The following is a 22661-nucleotide window of genomic DNA, read 5'->3' as shown; positions in this document are numbered from 1 at the left end:
CTGGATGAAAAGCCCTTAGTGATGAAGGTGTGCCACATAGAAGGATTTCCTGACTGTTGTGGCGATGTGGTTATTGAAAGTGAGACCACTGTCCACCTGTGTCCCTAAGTCTCTTATCGCACTTTCGGTGTTTAGTGTACTGCCACCTATGTGATAATTCATGGGTACATGTTTTTTTCCCAAAGGGGATAACTATACAATGTTAAGTTGTCTATCTCGCTTTCATTCTTGCTGTTTGGAATCGGAGCCGAGGATGGCTCCGACTCGGCCATCTTCAATAGCTCGAGAGCTGTTTACTGGCTCGAGGCTACCCCTTATCCCATGATGCCTGGCAGCAGCTATCCAGATCTCGTTTGCCGCTTCAGCTGCGAGGTGTGTCGTTTTCTGGCTCAGGCTTGTATTTTCAAATTTTGTGTAGAAATATATTCTTATACTCCATAAAGCTTTAAGATAGTTTACCTTTCTTAGTTTTATTCCTGTGTGTGTTGTTGAGTACTTTGCTCTTTCATAGCCCCTTTTAATTAGAACTCGTTTAAGTTAGAGAGTTCTCCCCTCCCCCACTCCCTTCCCAAGGACAGCCTTTTAACTTAGAAGCTCTCCTTTCCTTCTGTTTTGTTATCGTTTACAAAAAAAATATATATATATATTATTTTCATATATATATATATATATATATATATATATATATATATATATATATAGATAGTCTGGTGTACTTTGACTAGAGTAGAATTTTTCTATATGTGTTTTTCTTCTGGTACTTGGTTTTTTTTCTGGTGGAGTTATATCTAAGGAAGCTAAAGTATCGGGCTTTAAAAAGTGTGACTCGTGCTGTCAGAAAATGTCTCTGACAGACGGGCACACTAGTTGCGTTTATTGTTTGGGCGCTGTTCACCTGCAGGACTCTTGTTCTATCTGCCATGCCTTTAGTCCAAGAGTCCTGCAGGAGGGAAAGAACAAATTGATCCTTAGGGGTCTGTTAAAACCTCAGGATTTACCGGCAAAGAGTTCCCAGCCAGTGAAATCCCCAAAATCCTCTAAACCATCTGCTCCACCTTCGGAGCCGACTCCGGTACAGGATTTACAGAGTATGTCGGTTCCAGCTGGCACCGACAAGACAACTACTCGTCAGCTGCATCGGATGTTACAGAGCCGTCTCGGAGCCATAAAAGGCTGAGGTCCCCTTTGTTAGAGTCAGTTCATTTGGCTCTTCGGTCTCCATTATTGCAAAGTGAACGTAGCCACCGTTCTTCACACTCCTCTCGATCCTCTAGGCTGTCGGATCATGATGTGGAGAGATTAGTAAAGTAGGTTGCTAAAATCACAGGCACTAGCTAAATTATTGTCTAGCCCTCCTCAACAGGTATCGGCTCCATCCACCTCCTTTTCTGTTCCTCCTCCGACTCCATTGAGTTTGGTGCCAGAGTTCGTTGGGGTTCGAGTAGTGGAACCGTCAGCTCCGATAACCATATCTCCTTCGGTTCCGATTCCCTCGATAGTACCTTAGATCGAGGAATCTGGACGCCAGGGCTCCCTCATTGGCTCAGAGGGGGCAAGTGGCATCGGACCCTTGTCCGACCCCGTTCTCCCTCTCGGAGCATTGGCGCAAGTTAGCTCGGCTCCAACATCGGCCTTGGAGCCGTCCCCCTCGGCGCGGAGAAAGATTCCTATTTCTTCGGAACCGGAGCTTTCTCTGCCTCAAGGCAGGGATGTCTTTGAGGTCATGCGGAGTGTGCTGTCCCCCGAATCAGCTCCACTGCCAGCCCCACCAGCTCTGTCCCCCGAAGTGTCTGTGCCAACCTCTGCTCTTCCTCCAGATCCCAAGCGTAGGGAACCAATGCTCCAGGACACCCCATTGGGTGTTTCCTCTTCTTCCAAGGCCTCCCCTGATCACTCAGAGGAGCCCCCTCGGAAGAAGAAGTGCAAGAGGAAGCACATTGACTCCCCTGAGTCTGTCACTTCTGATACAGACTTAGATGAATCGGAAGGGTCCCCAAGATCCCCCTCTGAAGATGTTTCCTTCTCGGACATCCTGGAAATGCTTAGTCAGAGGGGAAACTGGAGTTCCCTAGCCCCTACCGAGGATGAGTCTGTATTCCTGGATGCTTTCGGTTCCCGACCTTCCACCTCCTGCGTTTTTCCTCCTTTCAACCCACTTATGTCTGTAGTGGCTCAAAAGGCTTGGTCAGCTCCGGACACAGTGGAACCAACTCCGAGGAGACCTGGCAAATTTATTACAGCTCCCTAGGATAAGCAATTTCTTTCTAAAGTTGTGCCCGTTGATGCCATGGTGGTAGCAGCAGCCACCAAAAAAGAGTTAGCAGAGACCTCCTCATCTGTTCATCCCCCTAACAAGGAGTCTAGGACGATGGACAGGTACGGAAAGTGAATGTTTGCTTTAGCGACCTTCTCCATGAGGTCCCTGAACTATCTATGTCATTTTACTCGCCTTCAAAGGGATCTCCTTAGAGTTTAGAGATATCCTCCAAGATCCTATAGCTGAGGGAGTAAAGCCAAAGTAGCTTCCCAGCTAGCGACGCTTAATTCTGTTGTCAACTCCTCCATGAGGCTCATTTCCTATGCAGCCGATGGAGTGAGTAGAGCCGTGGGCATGGGTGTGGCCCTCAGGAGGCATGCGTGGATGTGGCTGTGTCAGTTTGCGGAACCCTTTCGAGCGTCCTTCACCAATACCTCCTTTGATGGCTCCTTTCTCTTTGGGCCACAGGTGAAAGACATGTTGACTAGGTGTGAGCAAGAAGGCAAGACGCTCTCTGCCATGGGAGTCCGTTTTTCCACTCCCTCTAGACCTTACCCCAAGGGTCAGAAGATTGGGAAGATGTGGTTCCGTAAATCTCAGGGAGCCTTGCCTGACTCACGTAGTGATTTTTCCTCCAGAGGCAGAGGGGGAAACAACAATAATAGACGCTGCTCTCATGGCAGAGGGGGTCCGCAGAACTAGGGCAACAGAGAATCTATCTCTGACAAGCCCTTCCAGCATCCCTGAAGGGTTGCCCGGCTGCTCACCTCTGGTGGCAGTCGGGGGAAGACTTTCGCTGTACCCAAAAGCCTGGCAAAATTTAACAAGAGACAGATGGGTACGGTCCATTATATCCAGAGGTTACAAAATTCCCTTCCATCAATCCCCCTTACAGTCAAAGAAGGCCCTTTCAGATGTTCCACCCAGTCTGAAGGAGCAAGCAGTAATAGAAGTTTCAAAACTGCTAGAAAAAAGAGCCATTCAGGAAGTCCCCGCAGACCAGCACGGATCCGGAACTTACTCAAGGTTCTTTTTAGTACCAAAAAAGACAGGGGACTGGAGACTGATTCTGGATCTCAGCAGACTAAACAAATCTGTACAAAGAACAAAGTTTCGGATGGTCACGCTACAGTCCATTCTACCCTTCCTGGGTCAGGACAATTGGATGTGCTTGATAGATCTTCAGGATGCCTACTACCATATCAAGATGGACAGATGCTCCAGGAAATTTCTTCACTTTTGAGTGGGGGCCAGACATTACCAGTTCAGAGCTCTGCCTTTTGGTCTCACCACAGCCCCCAAGGTGTTTAAATGTATGGTAGTGGTCACGGCTCACCTGAGACATCAAGGATTCCAGGTGTTTCCATATCTAGAGGACTGGCTCCTCACTGCTACCACCAGGCATCAACTCTTACAAGTGCGGGATTATACAATCACATCTTGCACCCAGCTAGGTATTACAATAAATTTCGAAAAATCTGCCTTGTTGCCCTGTCAGTCTATCACTTGCATAGGAGCAGACTTAAACACAAGGGAAATGTTCACAAGGTTGCCACTGGAAAGAGTATCCACAATTCTTCAACAAGTGCAAATCCTAATGCAGAGCGAAAGGATCCAAGTCAGGTATGTCCTTCAAACTCTGGGCTCCATGGCAACTGCCATTCTTCTATTTCCATTAGTGCGTTTCCACATGAGAATTCTTCAGTGGCTTCTTTTCACGCAGTGGTCTTTCCGAGAGCTACCCATATCTCACATGATCCTGATCATGGAGGCATGCAAAAGGCACCTTTCTTGGTGGATGGTCTCCCCACTAGTTACTCAGGGCAGACCTTTCATGCAACCCCCTCCGGTAGCCACAGTGACTACAGATGCCTCCCTGATAGGGTGGGGGGGTATTATCTGGGCAGGACAGTCCAAGGCACTTGGCAACCTCACAAGTACCATCTGCACATAAATGTCCTAGAAATGAGAGCCATGCTTCTAGCTTTGCAAGCTCTTCAAGACTCTCCTCCTTCTGGGACTATTGCAATTCAGACAGACAACATGTCAGTGGTGTGGTACATCAACAAGCAGGGCGGAACCAGATCCTACCCCCTGTGTCGAGAAGCACTCAGACTTTGGCAGTGGGCGATTTCATCCCAACTTTTTCTGATTGCGACGCACATCCCTGGGAGATCCAACGTCATAGTGGACAGGCTCAGCAGAGCTATCCTCATGCCTCACGAGTGGTCTGTGAATCAGGAAGTTGCGGATCTTATCTTCTGCAAATGGGGACAGCCTTGCTGCGATCTTTTTGCCACCCCCTTCAACAGCAAATGCAGCAACTACTTCTCCCTTTTTCCGTTTCCAGGTCACATACCCAGAGACGCTCTAGTCCACGGTTGGCCTCAGGGACTTCTTTATGCCTTTCCTCCGTTTCCCCTGATACCGAAACTCATACAGAAAGCAAAATCGTTGGGTTGCAAAATGATCCTCATTTCCCCCTACTGGCCTCGACAGATATGGTTCCCGTTCCTGCACCTTTACCTTCTTGATCAGCCCTGGACTCTGGACCCGATTCCAGATCATCTGATTCATCAATCAGGCGGGTTGCATCAATCCCTCCAAACTCTCCATCTCACAGCTTGGTTGCTCCACTTCCAACCTTAGCCAGTCTTCCCAGCATTTCCCCAGCAGTCCGTGAGATTATTGTTTCCTCTCATAAGTCTACAACGAGAAAAACTTATGCTAGCAAATAGAAACATTTTTCTTGTTGGGCAGAGTCTAGGAATGTGGATCCCTTCTCAGCCAGAGTCCACGGAATTCTGGAATTCCTAGCACAACTGTTTCACTCTGGGGCCGCTTTCGCTACGATTAGGGTACAATTAGCAGCCATTTCTAATTTTCATATCGGTTTGTCAAATTCTAACATCATGTCTCATAAGCTCTGTAAAGCTTTTTTTGAGAGGAATATCTCTTCTTAGACCTCCAGTGAGAGATCCCCCTCCTCCTTGGGACCTTAATTTAGTCCTAACTTCCTTAATTCTGCCTCCTTTTGAACCAGCAGCATCCAGCTCCATCAGGTTTCTATCTTGGAAGACGCTCTTTCTGGTAGCTGTCACTTCAGCTATGCATGTCTCAGAACTTCAAGCACTAGGTGTTCGTCCTCCCTACCTGGTGTTTCACAAGGACAGAGTTGCTCTGAGGATTAATCCTTCGTTTCTTCCTAAAGTCTGCTCAGAAAATAATTTAAATCTATAGATCTCCCTGTGTTCTTCCCAAATCATAGCAACAAGGCAGAGTACAAGCTTCACCAATTGGACGTTCATAGACAATTGCATTTTTACCTACATAGAACTAAAGAAATAAGAAAGTCAGACCAATTATTCCTATGCCTTAAACAAACAAGGTCTCCCAGTTTCCAAGGTGACCTTATCCAGATGGTTGTCCCACACTATTACTTTTATTTACCAGTTAAGGAACAAAGACTTACCAACTAAACCGAAAGGTCATTTTACTAGGGCATTAGCCACCTCCGTAGCCTTTCAGTCTAGGTTGCCCATGGATTCCATCTGTGCAGCTACCACGTGGGGAAACCCTCATACCTTTATTTCTCATTACAAGGTGGATATGGTCTCCCGGAGCAGAGCTGACTTCGGTTCCACTGTTCTGAAGAGTCTGTTCCACTGAACCACCCAGGATGTTAGGGGCTAGGGACGCTGTCCCAAACAACAAGAATGAAGGCGAGATAGACAACTTAACATTAAGAAGTTATGTACCTACAATAACGTTCCATGTTAGTTGTCTTCATCTCGCCTTCTTTCTTGCGTCCCTCTGTCCTAGTGGATCGAGAGGAGTCCTTCTTCACTGGCTGAGTAGTCTTTATTTTTACTCTTTTGCCTAGGTCTTCCTAACCTATTTTAGTTTTTAGGATGTATGGAATAACCAGTTTTTTGTTAACTGGTTTCCCTCATGTTATGTCTGGGATTAGCTATTTCAAACGAGATCTGGGTAGCTGTCGCTAGGCATCATGGGATAAGGGGTAGCCTCGAGCCAGTAAACAGCTCTCGAGCTATTGAAGATGACCGAGTCAAAGCCAAGGATCGGCTCCGATCCCAAACAGCAAGAAAGAAGGCGAGATGAAGACAACTAACATGGAACGTTATGGTAGGTACATAACTTCTTATTTCTTGGCATTGAGCTTGAGCCTATGGCTGTGGCACCAAGCATCTGTTTCTGTAATTCTGTAAGGCCCTTTTGTACAGTATCCACATCATTTGGGGATTCAGTAATGGCTCCCAGTTTGCAGTCATCTGTGAACTTTGTTAGCCAGAGTCCCTTAGTTTTGGCCTGTACTTCAGAGAAGTAGATGCCAAACAAGAGAGGTCCCAGGACTGAACCCTGAGGTACTCCACTTGTCTGGATCTGGATTTGGAGTCAGCTACTTTTACAGTGTGGGTTCTGTCAGTAAGTATGTCCACCTCCTTGGTCATCAGTGGATATTTGGGCCACTTTTGCATGGCTTTCTTCACATTCTTGCTCATGTTGTATTTGCTCAAACATGTTTACTCAAAACATTTTTCCCAGTATTAGTTGGCATGCTGTATATTGTAGCAATGTGTATGGGCTCAAACTGTGTTCTTTTTTTTTGACTTTGCTATCTCAGAAAAGGAGTGAATCCACCTTCTTTGTGCTTAAGTTCTTGTTTTTTTTAGCCCATGTTGGAGGGATCTTGGAGTGAAAATAATACAGTAATGAAGGATGGACAAAGCCTTCCATATGGGTCGTGCAGAGGGGCTTTCCCCTGCAAAAATTACTTTCCTCAGTTTTTTTATGCTTTGATCGAGTGAAACTAACTCTGTAGCAAATGCATTTGTTTAGAATGTTTCCACATCCAAGTAAACAATTTTTTGCTGTTACTGCTGGTTGTTTGTGTTTGGAGTGTTGTGTTTCAAGATATAGTGGAACTGTTTATATTTGGATGTACTTTTAAACACTGAAGTACACAAATCTCGAATGGCTAATAATGGATCTGGAAAGATCGAAAGCCAAACACTAAAAAAAAAAAAAAAAAACTTTTTTTTTTTGCAAGGGAGATGAGCTGCCCTGCACCCTCTCGATAATTATATATACCAATTCTGAGATTGCTGTTCAGTGGGGAACAGGATAAATTACCCAATCTCCACTGTGCACAATCTTGCAAGGACTTTACATTGCCAGAAGTGATCAAATATGTTTCGGTCAGTTCTGCTGGTATTAAATGCATTTGAGATTACCAACGTTTGAGTATATGGTGTGTTTGCATATACCGATATACTGAATTTAAATAAAACACCCATATTTTGATGTTCACAAAATTGACCACAAAACATCTACTTTGTAAACATCGACATGCTACTAAACCTGCAGTGAGCAGTAGCCTCTGTACTTGCAAAATTACAGTTTAAAAAAAATTACATCAACACATCATTTTTTGCAGGGGGAAAGCCACCCTGTACTCCCCTCCCCCCATGGAAGGGGTATTCCCCCTACACAACCTGCTAATTATATTTACCAACTCCACGATCGCACAGTGCCTGGGAAAGGGCATATTTCCCAACCCCGAGAATTTTGCAGTCTCACACAGCTGTCAACAGTCTGTATAGTCAACCAAATTTCAATTAAGTTTAGTTCCTCACAAACATGTATGCGTGCGCATGCATGTGTGTGGTTATAAAATGGTCATGTAAAACTGAGCAGGCAGGTTTCTAGCTCTCTGTGCATTAAATCTGTTCCATGAATGAGAAGAAGCTAATGCATATCATGTAGACCTCACATTGACTCGGAAATCCCTACTCCCTTGCAGACTTCAAAATCCAAGAAACTGCCACCATCTTTAAACATTATTTGCAAACTTGGAAATATTCGAGAAAAAGCAAAAAAAAACAAAAAAAAAAAAGCAAATAGACAAACCAGTAAATCAAATAAAAAATAAGCAATACATACCCTAACTCAAATTATTAAGTCTGTATTAAAAAGTAACAATAAAAAAGAAATAAAACAAAACTGGAATCGGGACTCTTGACACAAGTGAAACACACTTTACTATTAGGATTATTCTATTCTATTCTATTATGCTATTAGGGTTGCAAACTGAACAGGAAAAGACATCCAAAGAAACAGTAAATAAATCACCAAATCACCTTTAAATGAAAGTGAAAGCATAAAACTTACGAACAGAAAATGAAGCAGGGTAGGAAAGGCGCGAAAGTGAATAACTTGATGCAAAGCAGCAGTCCCCATGGAAAGATAAAACAGACAGTGAAACAGAGGAACTGGATTATGTACACAGACGTAAATACAGTAGAAGGACACTTCTAGTCATAGTTTGACCTAAGAGGTAAAGTTGGAAGATCCAGTACACAAAAAGGAAAACTCTACACGAATGGAAATATGCACTGAAACAGAAATAAAGTACAAATAAAAATAACCATAAAACCCAGTTTAAATAAACATAGCATTCCTAATCAACTATCTTAAGGTCAATAGTAGAGGGAACATTACAGCTTAAATATATGTTTTTCAATTCTTGGGAGATGCCACCAGATGAGTAGCATTTTGAATTTTTTTAGGATGCGGTAAGCATATCAGCTAAACCAGTTTAAGAAGATGGGGGAGCATTACTGTTGTGTTTCTTTCAGCTCTTGGAATTGTAACCAGTATGGTTACTTGGTTACTTTTATGAAATAGTTTTGATGCCGAGTTACCTGCAAAAGCTATACCTATTGGAGAACAGTGTGCTGTAATATACATATTATATAAGTCTCCTCTTCTGGAAGTATTCACCTGTGAGAACACAGATGAAGTGTAATGCCGTCAATTGTGTGGGAACTGGACAGTGCAACAGCAGAGAACTGTTTGACAGGTTTCTTTAGAACTGTCCTGAGAATTTCATATCGGAATTCTACACAATTCAAGAGTTGTAAACATGCACAGCAGTCTAGTAGTTAAAATGGACAGAAAAGTTATTTTATATTAAAATGCATTACAAAAGTACAAATATCATATGTAAGCTAATAAATGTAAAGTCCAAAATCTGAACTGCAAAACAAAACTATATATCTACAGAAGCTCATTTTGTAAGTGCAGTAGTACAGTAAGGTACTTGGAATGTGTATGGCACAGATACTAACATATGCCCGGCAATTGTATAACTCTCTCACGGCATATGGTAATATTTGTGCCACACACATCCCAAGAATTGTTCACCTTATTGCATACCTAGAAACATGCATGGCGCTGTGTATACATTTCTTTGTTTTTTGTAGTGCCTGTAGTATTTTTGTTAGTGTTTATTTAATTACTGTAGTTTTAAAAATGTGGTAATGAAATATGACCTAAATGTCACTGTATCGGAATGGGTGTGCTTACTTTTTTATATTTGTTTCCATTCTTTTGTGAATTTCAGCTTGTGCATCCATTGGGCCCAAGGCTGCAATCCATAGTGAAGATCTTCCCGTTTAAATCACTGCGATACCTTGAGGTAAATGGTATTTATTTGATTTGGCTTTGTGTGATTCATCAAAGATGGGATTCTACAGGCAGACCGTCAAAACTTAAATCAGTTTTGGGAGCAAGCTTAACTTTCAATCAAAAGGAAGGGACATTTCTCATGACATTGCCTTGTGTAAAAAAAGCTAGGGAGCAGACCTTACTTTATTTCTTCCAGGAATGCAAATATTAGAGAAACTCGAGAGAGGGATATATTTTTGTACTAATAAAAAGCCATCGGCACCAGGGAATGTGGTGTCTGTGGACAGTGTAAATTTATTTATGAAGGAAGTGAATTTATACTTAAAAGGTATTAATCATGTTTCAGTTTACTTCTAGATATGATTGTAATAGCAAAGGTGTAGTGTACATGGCTTTTTGCGATTCATGTTTCTTTTTTAACATTGGTAAAACAGAACGTCAGTTTAAAAAAGGATACACGAGCATTATTGTGTTATCAATGGAAAGAGAAACTAATGCTCTTTTTAAACACAAGACAATTTGGAACAACAATAAATAGTTGTATTTCACTGTACTTGAACAGCTGATTCCAAACCCTGGGGGGGGGTCCTTGGGAGCGCATCTTAGAACAGCATGAATTACTGTGAATATCTTGGTTTGAATGACACAGTTTCCCTAAACAGCACATTAAAACTTTGTGCTGCTAAGTTATGAGAAAGTGTGTGTTGTAGTTAATCATTTATGTATATACGTTATTAACTTTTATGTTTTCATATTGTTAAATATATATTGCTCAGGATTCAGTTTTATTATTTTTCTGACATATTTTTAACATTTTCAATCTTATGAATTTTAATTGTTTAAATGGTATTTATTACTTGATTTGATATTTTACATCATATGTTCATACTGATGCCTTATAAAATGGGTGTAGATTGATTGTGAACAAGTTCTGATGAAATCCTATGGGCACAACTGCTTAAATGAGTTTGGTAATAAAATTCCATTTCTTACATTGCTTTGTGGTGGCTGACTGGTTACACAACTTTTTTAGGGGGGTTAGAGTAGCATTATTGGGCTGTGTTTGCCTCAATTCGTATTTGGTGTTTGCATGTATGTTTGTTTATGGTTGCACTTGTGAATTTGTGTGTGTTTTGTGTTTGTACTTGTACGCGTGTGTGTGTTTGTGTTTGCTCTTGTGTGTTTGTTTTGTGTGTATGTTTGTGCTTGTGTAGGTAATTGTTTAAAATGACAGGACCCACTAGAGCAAGTCCCAAAAGGGATGAGAAAATGAACATGAGAAATCAGAGAGAAGGTAATGCACATAATCATGCACACAGATGCACAAGGACACATGTACACGTACCAGCACAAACACACACCAGCACAAATATGTACAAAGACGAAAGATCAGACATACATATCTACATATCTAAGTCCAAAATGCAATTTCTTTGAATATTCCCTTTTCTGTGAGATATGGCGATCTCTGAATCTATATAAATGTGTTTGTGGGGGGCTGCCCCTGTAAAAAGAAGTTTTAAGGAGAAGAACAAATTTCAAGATTCGCTGTACTGTGTTTTCAATATTTGTTTGGGAGCGGCTTGTTGGCACTCTGTATTTCAAGTAGTGACGTGTATAGTGCTGGTGTGTGTGCATGTGTGCATTACCTTCTCTCTGCTTTCTCTCGTGCTCATTTTCTCATTGCTTTCATGAGCTAGTCCGTGGTTATGTATAAGCACTGCTCTTTGGCTTCCACTGTTTCTCCTTCACCCTTCAGTTGGGTCTTGTGTTCTGAACGTCCCCTCTTGTCTAGTTCTTGATTTCCACCTTGGTTATACATCTGAAGAACACTCCTGCATAGTATGTATAACTGCATATGCTCAGCATTACTCGATGCCTTTTTAAGTTTATATTTTGCCTATTTCTTAGCATGTCATACAACGTCTGGTATGGTTTTCTTTTTCATTGTTGACCGTCTCTCTCTGTCCTAATCTTACTTCTGCTGTCTTCCCAGTTCTTTTTAACCTTGGATTTGCAGGTATATCATTCATGCAGCAGAAGTATTGAAGAATCCTATTATAAACAGTTTTCTTTTTTCCAGCATCTACTCTTCTTTACCTTCCTTCATGCTACAGTTCTGCACTTGGTCACTGTTTCCATGGCTGTCTTATCAGTGATTGTCTTAATCTTTTTTCTTATTTCCAGCAGTTCTTCTGTCTTATTCTATATTATATGAATCACCTTTACAGTCAAGTTTTCCTCTTGCTGTTCCTTCTCAAACACAGTAAATGCTGATATAACCAAGTTTTATTGTCAAAGTTTTTTTTTTCTGAAGTAGCTCCACTATCCCGTCTCTCCTTCTCATTTACAGCATTTAGCTTTATCATTTTATTTCACTGGCTGCATCTGATTGTTACTGTGCAGTACCATATGTCTGTCTGTTTTTAGCAGATATGATTAAGATGTTGGGTGATTTATGGGAGAAATGGCTCCAGAGGGTATTCATAGCAGTATGGAGAGAAAAGCATATCCCAGATGACTGGAGATTAAGCATACTAGTTCTGACATATAAGAACAAAGTGGACATTTACATCTGTGGGAAATGAGAAGCTCTGATTCAGATCAGGATGCAGCACAACTGACCCAATGTTTGCAGTGAGACTGAGAAAAGTTAGGGATGAGAAAGAGTCCAACTGGGCATTCCTAGACTTGGAGAAAGCATATGACAGTTCTGCGATGGTTTGAAGTCACAGAAACATTGGTAGAATTAGTACAGGTTATGTACAAGGACCCAATGACACAAGTATAAACAGTGTTCATTCTCACAAAGGGGTTTCCAGTGGGACTGGGTATGCATCATGTTTTATCTCCGAGTCCACTGCTGTTCATACTGGTGGTGGACTACATTAGCAGACGGGCCAGAGAGGACAGTTCAACAAACTTGCTGTATGCAGACTGTGGCATTACAAGCAGACTGAGCAAAAAGTTCAGCAAAGGATAGGGGGATGGAATACAAACCTAAAAGCACATAGGATAAAGCTGAGTACAGCTAAGACAGTTGTGATGACAACAAATGGGGAAATCGGAAGAAGTTGAGAACTGAGATGGAAGAGAAAATAGTGGAACAGGTTAACAGCTTCAGGTATCTGGGAAGGGTGGTTGAGGAGAAGGGAAGTTTGAGTGAGGAGGTCAGAGCTAGAATCAGAGGGGCTGCAGCCAAGTGACATCAAGAGTATCAGGGGTAGTGTGTTACGGAAGAATGCTAAAGAAGCTGATGGGTATGATGTTCTAAACAGTGGTGCAACCAGTACTACTGTATGGTACAGAAATCTTGGCAGTAAAGACAGAGCAGTTGAGGAAACTAGAGGTGATGAAGTGCCTGTGATGGGGTCTTTGGATGCATTCTGAAGGACAGATGAAGAAATGAGTATATTGGAGTAGAAGCCCAAATAGCTTCAGTTGCAGAGAAGGTCAAAGAGAACAGATTACAGTGGTTAGCACACCTACTGGAAAGTAGAAGGCAATCAAGTGAAGTAGATTTGGGATGGACATGAATACTAAAGTAGAAGAAGGCATCCAGCAAAGAGATGGATAGACTGTGTGAGTGAAGGCCTATAGCATTCCAACGTAAGTGTTGATGTGAAGGTAGGAGAGTGGCATTAAATCAAGAGAGATGGCAACAGTTGGCACAGCACCTGACCCCATTTAGAAAAAGGGAGGAGGGGGTTGATGATGATGGTCTATAAGGCTATGTCATTTATCCATTTCTTTGTTGACCATTTTGTTTTCTTTCTTTCTTTTTCTCCGCACATGTTCCTTTATAAAGCTTTAGCTTTAATGTGCATCTGTAATCCAGCTGTTACATTTTCCTCAGTTAAGGTAGTGTATTCCTGTATCAAGTTTTCAATTTTTTCCCATGTACATTCAGTAGGTGAATCACACCATTGCTTGTTGTGTGGTTCCATTAACAGCTCATTAAATTAATTATTTTCCCATCATTTCTCGACACATGCACACCAGTATATTTAGAAATGCCATTGATTAGATTTGCTTTATTGCCGAGTTCACTTGATTCCATTACTTTTCTCATCAGTTCATCTTGTATGGTAGGTAGGCATACCTGTCAACCTGGAAACCTCAAAAAGCTGGACAAAGGCCCATGAAAAATGGATACAAATCTGTACGCTGATTAACATGAAATTTACATGCATAATTGTGACCCCACCCACTTTGATTTGTGGGATACCAACTTTTAAACGCAAACTGAAGAACAGACAAAATATGATAATGAAACACAAAATAAACAGAATAGTGTTTTATTTATATTAATATTTGAAATTGTATTAAACTTTGAACTTGTGCAAACTGCAAAATTAAAATACAATTTTCTTTTATAAAAACAAAATTAACTGATTCAGCCTTCTACAGCCAGAAAATAATGAGCTGGAGTTACACAGAGGAAATCCGCAGATAGGTAGATTTACAGACTGAACGTTTTTTGTGAAATGCGATCAGTTCTTCCAAAGCAGTGAAGTGTAACAATTGACTGAAGTCAAATATAACTGTAATACCTTTAGTCAGTGTCTCTTCCATGCACTCCAACACTAATAATAATAAATGAGCTACAATGGAAGTGGAGGTAAATACCAAAAAAAATCATTCACACTTGCTGCAACAGAATCTTGGAAAAAAGACAATTCTGCCACTCTATCTAAATTTAAATTGCTTTTCTAATAGAAGGCCAAGAAGTAGGAAGAGTGTCTGGTTCCTTCTATTTCCAAAAAAGTTGGAATTAATAAAATGAGCATTATGCAAGCCAGAACCCATTAATGATAAGGCCCATATATGGTTCAAAGCCCAAGTAAGTGTATGCAAACATACAAAAAAATGCATATTTGTTTAATTTACATTCCTCCTCATTTCCAAAGAAAAGTCTGCAGAATAACAATTTCCTACTGGATACAGTAACAGTGCCATTATTGTAGAGGACCTCAATTTACATACCACACCATATGAGACTCATACCTGCAAGGATGTTGTAATTTAAAAGGCTTAGAATGTCTTGTGAACCAGCCAGCAAGACTATACCCCACAACTGGGAATGGCCCACGCTTGATGTCATCTTAACAAACATAATGTACAAGTGTAGAGGGGCTGAAATCCATCATCATAATCGTAGTGACCACCATGCAATTATGTCAGTATTGGCTTGTAAAACCTAAAAAGGCCCTCACAAACTGTCACTAGAAGATCGTTTTCTGAGAGCAAAGACTCAAACATTCTTACACATCAAGAAATTATAAACTAGACTCCAGTTTGCAACCAAACATATCTATACATTGCAGTCTTCTTTATTGTGTAAGTTTTATTGTTTCCTGTGACATATAAGTATTTGAGAGGCCAAAGCAGCCCATGACTAACAGTAAACATAAAACAGGGATACTGTGTAGAAAATTTTAAGTACAAACTGTTTCAAGTAAACAACTCCATAATATATATTTTGAACTCGGAAAGTAATGTAGAATAAAATGTATTCAGGTAAATCCACTTATCTATGAAACTAGCAAAACTTCTTAATATCTTGTTCAAAACATTTTTAGAAAGCAAGTAACACATGAACTGGAAAATTGTAGAATTCTCGGCTACTATAGTTACAACTGTAAAGCATGTTTGCCACAGACTGCACATTTCTATACCACATTCCTAAAATCCATTACAAAGCAAGAACTCACTTTACCACTAACAGGAGTATCTCAACTAAAAAAGTATTTTTAGAGGAGGCCTGGCCAAATATATATCTCTGCCAAAAATTTTGCAAAACTAGAAAACAATAGACAAAAAATCTGGCACTAAGTTCTGCAAGTTGCACACACACAACTCATTAAACCGTAACAATAGCTTCAAGGGTTTCTCTAGTTTCATTCCCAAAACATGTAAAACTGGCTGTGCATGTTTATATTAATAATTCCAAAGTCGTGCAACATACATTATGTATCAGATTTTAATCACAAAGTCTGTGTGTCAGACAGCAAAATTACACTGATTATTGACTTCCATTGCAATTGCATGCGGGGCGGACAGAAGACAGAATGTCTGGACCGGAAAGAACACAACGGTCCCCTTAACAGCTAAAAGTGTTACAGAATAGTCCCTTTGTTGAATTGCTAAAAGTGCACCAAAATAGTCCCTTTTGTTCTCCTTACCTGGAGGAGCTGGGGAAACTCTGCTGCTGCTGCAGACCTGCAGTCTGTCCAAGATGCACACATGCTACTTTTACACACATTGCTGCTACCCATAAACATAAACAAAGTGCAGTGAGTCAATCAGTCAGTATTCACACCCCTCAAGGCCTCAGCCGAATTCTGACAGGCTGCTCACAAAGCTGACGTCATCACGCATGCCTCTGCATGTGATGAAGTCAGCAGAAAATTGCCGGGGAAAAAAAAGCCAGGAAAAAAAAAGAAAGCCAGGAAATTCAGGAATAAAGGGGACCACTTAGGAATTCATGGCACCCTATTATTGGGGCATCAAAACCAGTCAATGCCGAGGAATTCGGTATGGTTGAGAGGTATTTAGGTAGGTCATTTGGAACTACATGCACATTTATGCAAAGCCAGTTCTGCTCCGTTTTGAATGTAATTTGATTCGCCCTTTCTAATATCAGAACTGGTGTAGTTTTTGTCCTTGTGAGTGTTTTGCTTTTCCTCTTGCTGTGTTCCCTTACTATTCCCATAACCTATTAAACAGGAATTTCTAACATGTACACTACAATGTGGCAACATCTACCCCCCCCCCCCCCCACACACACACACACAGTCCCCCTGTTAGTTATCAGTCCATAGGTTCAGATGTTATGAACTGCAAGCTTAGCTGAAGCCTCATTGATGTTATCCATTTGTTTATACTTTTACCTCCCATACATGCATCATGATTATTTTACAAGCCAGTTAAAGATAATTTGGTCTGATTAAAAAGGTATGCTTATTTTTTAATCTTGGAGAATGCTAAGCAATGTATCTGTAACATTTTTAATAGTGACTTTTATTTATTTTATTTATTTATTTTACATTTGTTGACCGGGCTAGTCCAACTGGATATATGTCCATTTTCAGTAGAGGCCCGGGGAGAAAAGCTCCAAAATTACATAATTAAAACATACTTCAATTTCCAATATATTAAAATGAATCTAAAATAAGCAAAAAAACAATATATTAGCAACCAATAGGAAAAAACAGCTCCATTACATAGGTGTAGCCAGGTGAGAAAGAATACAAGATTGTTCCATTGAGAACAAAGTTGACAATTTGTTTAGCCTAAAAACTTCATTAAATAAGCAGAGTTTCAACAGGAGGTAGAATAAGGCGATAGATAGGGATAGGTCTGTTAAGCAGGTTGTTAACTAAAGCCCTCAGAGAAGGGCATATGAGATGAGTCAGGGCTGGTAAGGAAAGGGGAGTAGAAGTATTTAATTGAGACAGAGAGTTTAAATACTTTTGTTACTAGAAAAAGTCACATACTTGCAGGGTGATACTGAGAAAGTACAAAGGAAGTTGGTAAGAATAAGGACATGGAGGTGATGGGCAAGAAAGAAACAGCAGGTCAGTCAGGATTTGTACAAGGGCAAAGCCACTGGGATAGAAGGAAAGTTCTTAGTTGTTTCTTAAAAAGGGGTATTGATGTAAGTGATGTTTAAGATTAAATGGGAGTTTGTTCCAGTTAGTTCCAACAAAGTTCGAAAATGGGCAGTCCCCAGATTTATTGTTGGATTTAATGGAGTCTAATAGTAGCTTGCTTGCTGAGCGCAGTGTTGTAAGATTTTTATAAGGTTTGGTAATGTTACAGAGTATGGGAGAGTTTACTGGATGATATAAGATCTTATGGGTAATTATAAGTTGCTGAAGAAGAAACTGATTGTGTAATTCCAGCCATCCTAGTTGTTTAAGGTTTTGGCAGTGATGGGTACGAAATGCGGAACCAGTAGCAGATCTTGCTATGTTATTATATGAGGTTGATAGTTTGTTCAGACTGCTTTTGGAAAGGTTAGAGTAGATGGGAGAGGCGTAGAGAAGGGTGGATATAAGGTCCGTCTGCGCAATAGTGGTCCTAGCTGAGGGAGTAAGAAAGGTTTTTAGCCTGTAAAGGGAACCAAGTTTTCTATTTACTGATTTAATGGTCAAATTAATGTGCGAGTCAAAGTTAAGATTATTGTCAATTGTTACACCCAAAATTTGGTGGTTGTGTCTGGTGTTGTTATAGTTCCATTTTTGGATGTAACTGTGAAGTAGATAGGGGAAGACTTTTGAGTTGGAGTAAACAATAATAACTTAGTTTTGTTAGGATTGAGGAGGAGACGGCGGTTGTGGAACCAGTTTTCAACTAAGGTCAAAACTTTTTGGGTATTGGTCTGCAGTTCGGTAGCGGAGTCAGCGACACAGATTAGTGTAGAGTCATCGGCATATTGTAAGGTGGTAGTTAGAGGAAGGGAAGCACTCAGATCATTAATAAAAATGGAAAAAAGGAGAGGCCCCAAGATAGATCCTTGTGGAACTCCCAGGGTGATGGGGAGTTGAGAGGATAAGCTACATTCCCAGAGAACTGCTTGTTTTCTATTCTCTAGGTAGGATTTGAACCATTTGAGTGCTTGAGTATCAAGTGACAGTGATTTCAGTATGTCTAACAATAACTGATGGTTAACCATGTCAAAGGCTTTGGAGAGGTCTAAGAAGAGTGCTGAGGAAAGTAGGTTGTTGTTACGATTCTTATTAATACAGTCAGTAAGGTTAAGAGTGCAGTTGTGGTGCAACTTTGATTGTTGTTATTTCCCGCAATCTGAAGATGGTGCCTCTGTTGATGCGTTTCAGACATAGCTTCCAAGTAAAAGCCGATCAAACATTTTAAGTAATTTGTAAGAAATATAATATTCTTAACAGTTCCTGACATCTTTCTGAATACTTTGTTTGCCAACCATGTAATTTCTCAAATAATGGTCATCACTTTTCCTGTTGTTTCAGGTGTCTTGTTCATAGGTTGTAAAATTCAGCACAGTGTTCTGTAACAGATAAAGATCATGGAGGTATAATGTGATACAGTGATCTCCATATCTTGGTATGCCCTTTAAAATTACGTGGGCTACAAGCACGCTTTTTCTGACTGTTTTTACACACATACATTGTTGTCTCTAGGTGCAGCGGTTAGCGTTGCCGCCTCACAGCAAGAGGTTCTCCGTTTCGATCCTCGGCTGGGGTGCCTTCTGTGCGGAGTCTGCATGTCCTCCCTGTGGTCGCGTGGGTTTCCTCCGGGTGCTCCGGTTTCCTCCCACATCCCAAAGACATGGCTGTAGGTGGATTGGACACTCTAAATTGGCCCCAAGTGTGAGTGCGTGTGTGTGCCTTCTGTGGAAGGTTGGGCGCCGGGCTGGCAACTCGACACAGTACAACTCCACTGCCAATCATGAGCGGACGGGTGATCTGCTGTGGCGACCCCTAACCGGGAAAAAGCCGAAAGAAGAAGAAGACATTGTTGTCTCTACCAATCAGGTTTCTTGCCAAAGTCAGAGTGTATGGGAATAAAGCTGAATTTGTTGCTTACCATTTTACCTACATCTTTGGTGTTAGTTGGTATGATTTGACCATTATGTAATCATTATTAAATCCTTTTGCTGAGCTCTATAATGCTTCATTTTATTAACATTACAAAGTCATTGCTACTGCCCTAGGTATGGATTTTAGATGGTCATGGAGAATTCTGGATTATTTTACTGAAGTAATTGTGTCACTCAGTTTGCAGACATCAGCTTATTTGTCCATTTAGAGCCTATGTTTTGTATTTTTATTTGAGAATGTATATTTTTATTCATTTTTTATTGATTATTTTTGATTTGGGAAGGAGGTAAATTCAATTTAGAAAATTTTTTATTGATTTGTTAAGTAGTACTAGCAATTTTTTAAGATTAACTTTTAATTGTTGCATAGACTGAGATTTCATTTCTTGGTATTAAGTAGATCTCTGATGCTGACACTCTGTGAAATTTAAATATAATGTGTTTAAATGGGATACCTTCACAGATTATTATGTTCATAATCCCAGCACCCACTCACTGCATGTCAGATAGAATGTTTTAAGAACATGCATTATCAGTCTTTGTGAATTAGTAACAATTTTTAGACACAGTTTTTGAGATGCACAGAAGAACTGGTTGATTTATTTTTCAACATACTAGCAGGAGTGAGGTGGGGATCACTGCTTAGACACAGTAATTTTAGGAGTTTATATGCAAGCCATTAGACTCCTTTGGCGTATGCTTTTGTTCCCTGATTGTACAACACTGTTGTGATTTTTGTGAATGGTGCATGATCAACATAGTGGATTTCTGGCTGGGATACCATGGAGTAGGACTACGTATATAGTCAGCGATTCTATAGCCAAAATTGTGAATATTTGACTCTGATGAAATTTTGAAAAGCCTTAGGACTTTGAAGAGAAGAATTTCTTGGGAATGTGTCAGTTGATCGATATCTGTTTGAGTGAGTGCTGATTGAGAGGAGAATTTCAGATGAAGCAGCTTTCGGCAACAGAGCTTCTTCTATCATTACCATATGTTGCTCACTTATTCTGTGGAATGGAGACTTTTCAAAATGAAGAAGAGTTCTTTAAAATAAGAAGTTGGTCAGAAGAATGACTACCTGATATATCTCTTTTAACCTCTCCATTGTGTCAGTCTTCATCTCCAGAAAGTTCATCATATCATCTTCATAAATATTATCATATCACAAAGTATTCCACTGGTCTCTTTCAAAAGGAATTGCTGAGGTCCTAGAATCTGAGGAGATTACATTTGCTTGATGGCAGAAGGCGACAGTAAGCCTAACAAGTCCTCACTTTATGGTTTACAGGTACAAAATCCAAATCCACACCTGCCTGAATTCCTGTCCACAGTTTTTCCACCCCTTGCAACTCAACAGTATTAAAATGGCCTAACATGCACGTAACTGGCTTCCCCAGTTCCTGAGTAAGGAAAGTGGAAATCTGTCATGTCATCTACATGCAGACTTGCATTTTTGCTTGTAACAGATAGAGTCAAACTATTTACTCAGGGTAAGGGTGCATCTATTCAATTTTGTTCTGTTTCTTTCCTTTTGAAGCATGGTCTTTTTTAGTCGCAACACTTGACGTCTTTCTGTTCTCATGTTATAGTATTCAGAACCTTGGGGGGAGTTGCTGCCTGCAGCACCAGACATCTGGCCAGTATACCAAAGTCTTTCAGTCAGGGGTATGTGTGATATAGAATCTGCATGTACCCAACCCAGAATTTTTCTGCCGCAGTGAGAATCGGACGTCCATCCACCAGTTCAGAATTACGGCATTCGCTCGACATCGTGCATCTGATTTCAATGAGTGGGAATTTCTTTGCTTATTTGCTTTGTCAGACATTCATGAAGTCTACTGAGGGAAAGTGTGCTTGTGGTAGGTAAATCCCTTATAAGGACACACACGAGTAGTGTTTATTTTGATAGGCTTATGATTACAAGGCCTGTAAGATCTGTCGATCCTTTGTTCCGAAAACCCTAAGAAGCCATCTAGCAGCTTTAAAACTTTATTTAGAAAACCAGTGCCTCTGTCGTTTGGTGACTGGAATGGAAAGTGGAGCAGGCCCTTTCGATGAGCCGCTTAGGAAGAAGGCCAAGAAAGTTAGGCTTGATGCCTTGGCTGCTCCTCAGTCGTCTGGTGTTATCCTTGAGGTGGATATCAGCCCAGGATCACTCCGGACGCCAGGTGCTGCGCAGCAACCGGGAACCGAATCTGAAGCTGGCTCTGTAAATACCCAGAGTATGTCCGCTGAGGTTTTTCAACCATCACACCCTGATGGTGAGGGGGGAATGATGGCTCATAGTTTTGGAGGGCCCTGCTTCTCCTACAGTCTTGGCAACCACTATAACATTGTTTCCTAGGCCCACTTCTGCTCCCTCTTCTCTTTTAGAAAGGAAACAGAAGCAGAAGCACACTTCAAAAGACCCTTCTCCTCCCTGGGAGACGTTTTCCCAAACCCTGTTCAAGGCTTTTCAGGCTCTTCAGATACAGATCCCACAGGCAGGCCCACCTGTTGCCCCTTAGAAACTCTCTGAGGAGGAGTCTTCCTCCTCAGATGATTCCTTAACGTATTGCTCACAGTTGGATTTGCCCAAAGACTTTGTTACCCCAGAAGAAGTAGAGTCTCTCACTCCTTATTGCCCTGGAGAAGATTTTTCCTTTGGGGATACCATTTCCCTGCTCAGACAACATTTCAAATGGGAACTATCCAGTGTCTCTGAGACAAAAAAGAGATACTTTGAGCTCTTGCAGATGGAGTAGCCCTCACCATCTGCAGTTCCCCCCTTTCTTCCTGCATTTCAGGATGCTTTCTCTGCTGCCTCACAAAGCCCAGAGTTGCAGCCTCCTGCTTCTAAGAGGCCAGACAGATTTTATAAAGTGTCCGCTCAGGAGCAGTACCTTTACAAAAATCCCCCAGTAGATCCTGCAGTGATTGCAGTGTCACCAAATAGGTCCTCTAGGCAACTTCCTTCTTCTTCCTTTTTCCTACAGGTAAAGACAGTAAATTTATGGACAGGTTGGGAAAGAAAGTTTATACTTCTTCCACTTTGGCCATTAGGGCTATTAATTTTCAGACACGTATGGCAAAGTTTATTTATTTTACATTTGTTAACCGGGATAGACCACTGGACATAGGTCCATTTTCAGTGTAGTCCTGGGGAGAAAAGCTCCACATGCATCAGTAACATGTAATAAGATAATACAAAGTCTCCAAAGAAATTATCATACAAACTGAGTCATAGTTAAAAGTAGTATGTACAAACATAACAGACATATTTAGCCAGACAGTGACGTGAAACATCAAGATCATTGCTGTAGAGACAAATCTGAAACAACTACTGAA

At 41.0% G+C, this 22661-nt stretch overlaps 1 protein-coding gene across 4 annotated transcripts in view; it reads left to right on the top strand.

The window, feature by feature from the left end:
* The window catches only part of LOC122793047 (serine/threonine kinase 11 interacting protein), a 1659807-nt gene that overhangs the window by 427065 nt on the left and 1210081 nt on the right, over positions 1-22661 (top strand). For all 4 annotated transcript variants that reach the window (XM_044060719.1, XM_044060720.1, XM_044060718.1 and 1 more), the window contains exon 4: positions 9684-9758. In XM_044060719.1, the coding sequence (XP_043916654.1) occupies positions 9684-9758 (75 nt within the window). The remainder of the gene's footprint in view (positions 1-9683; positions 9759-22661) is intronic.

Source organism: Protopterus annectens, chromosome 2.part0 (assembly GCF_019279795.1).
Source record: "Protopterus annectens isolate FY-2018-M chromosome 2.part0, PAN1.0, whole genome shotgun sequence".
NCBI lineage: Eukaryota > Metazoa > Chordata > Ceratodontiformes > Protopteridae > Protopterus > Protopterus annectens.
Note: the sequence above shows the minus strand (reverse complement) of the source record. Positions and strands in the feature narration are given on the sequence as shown.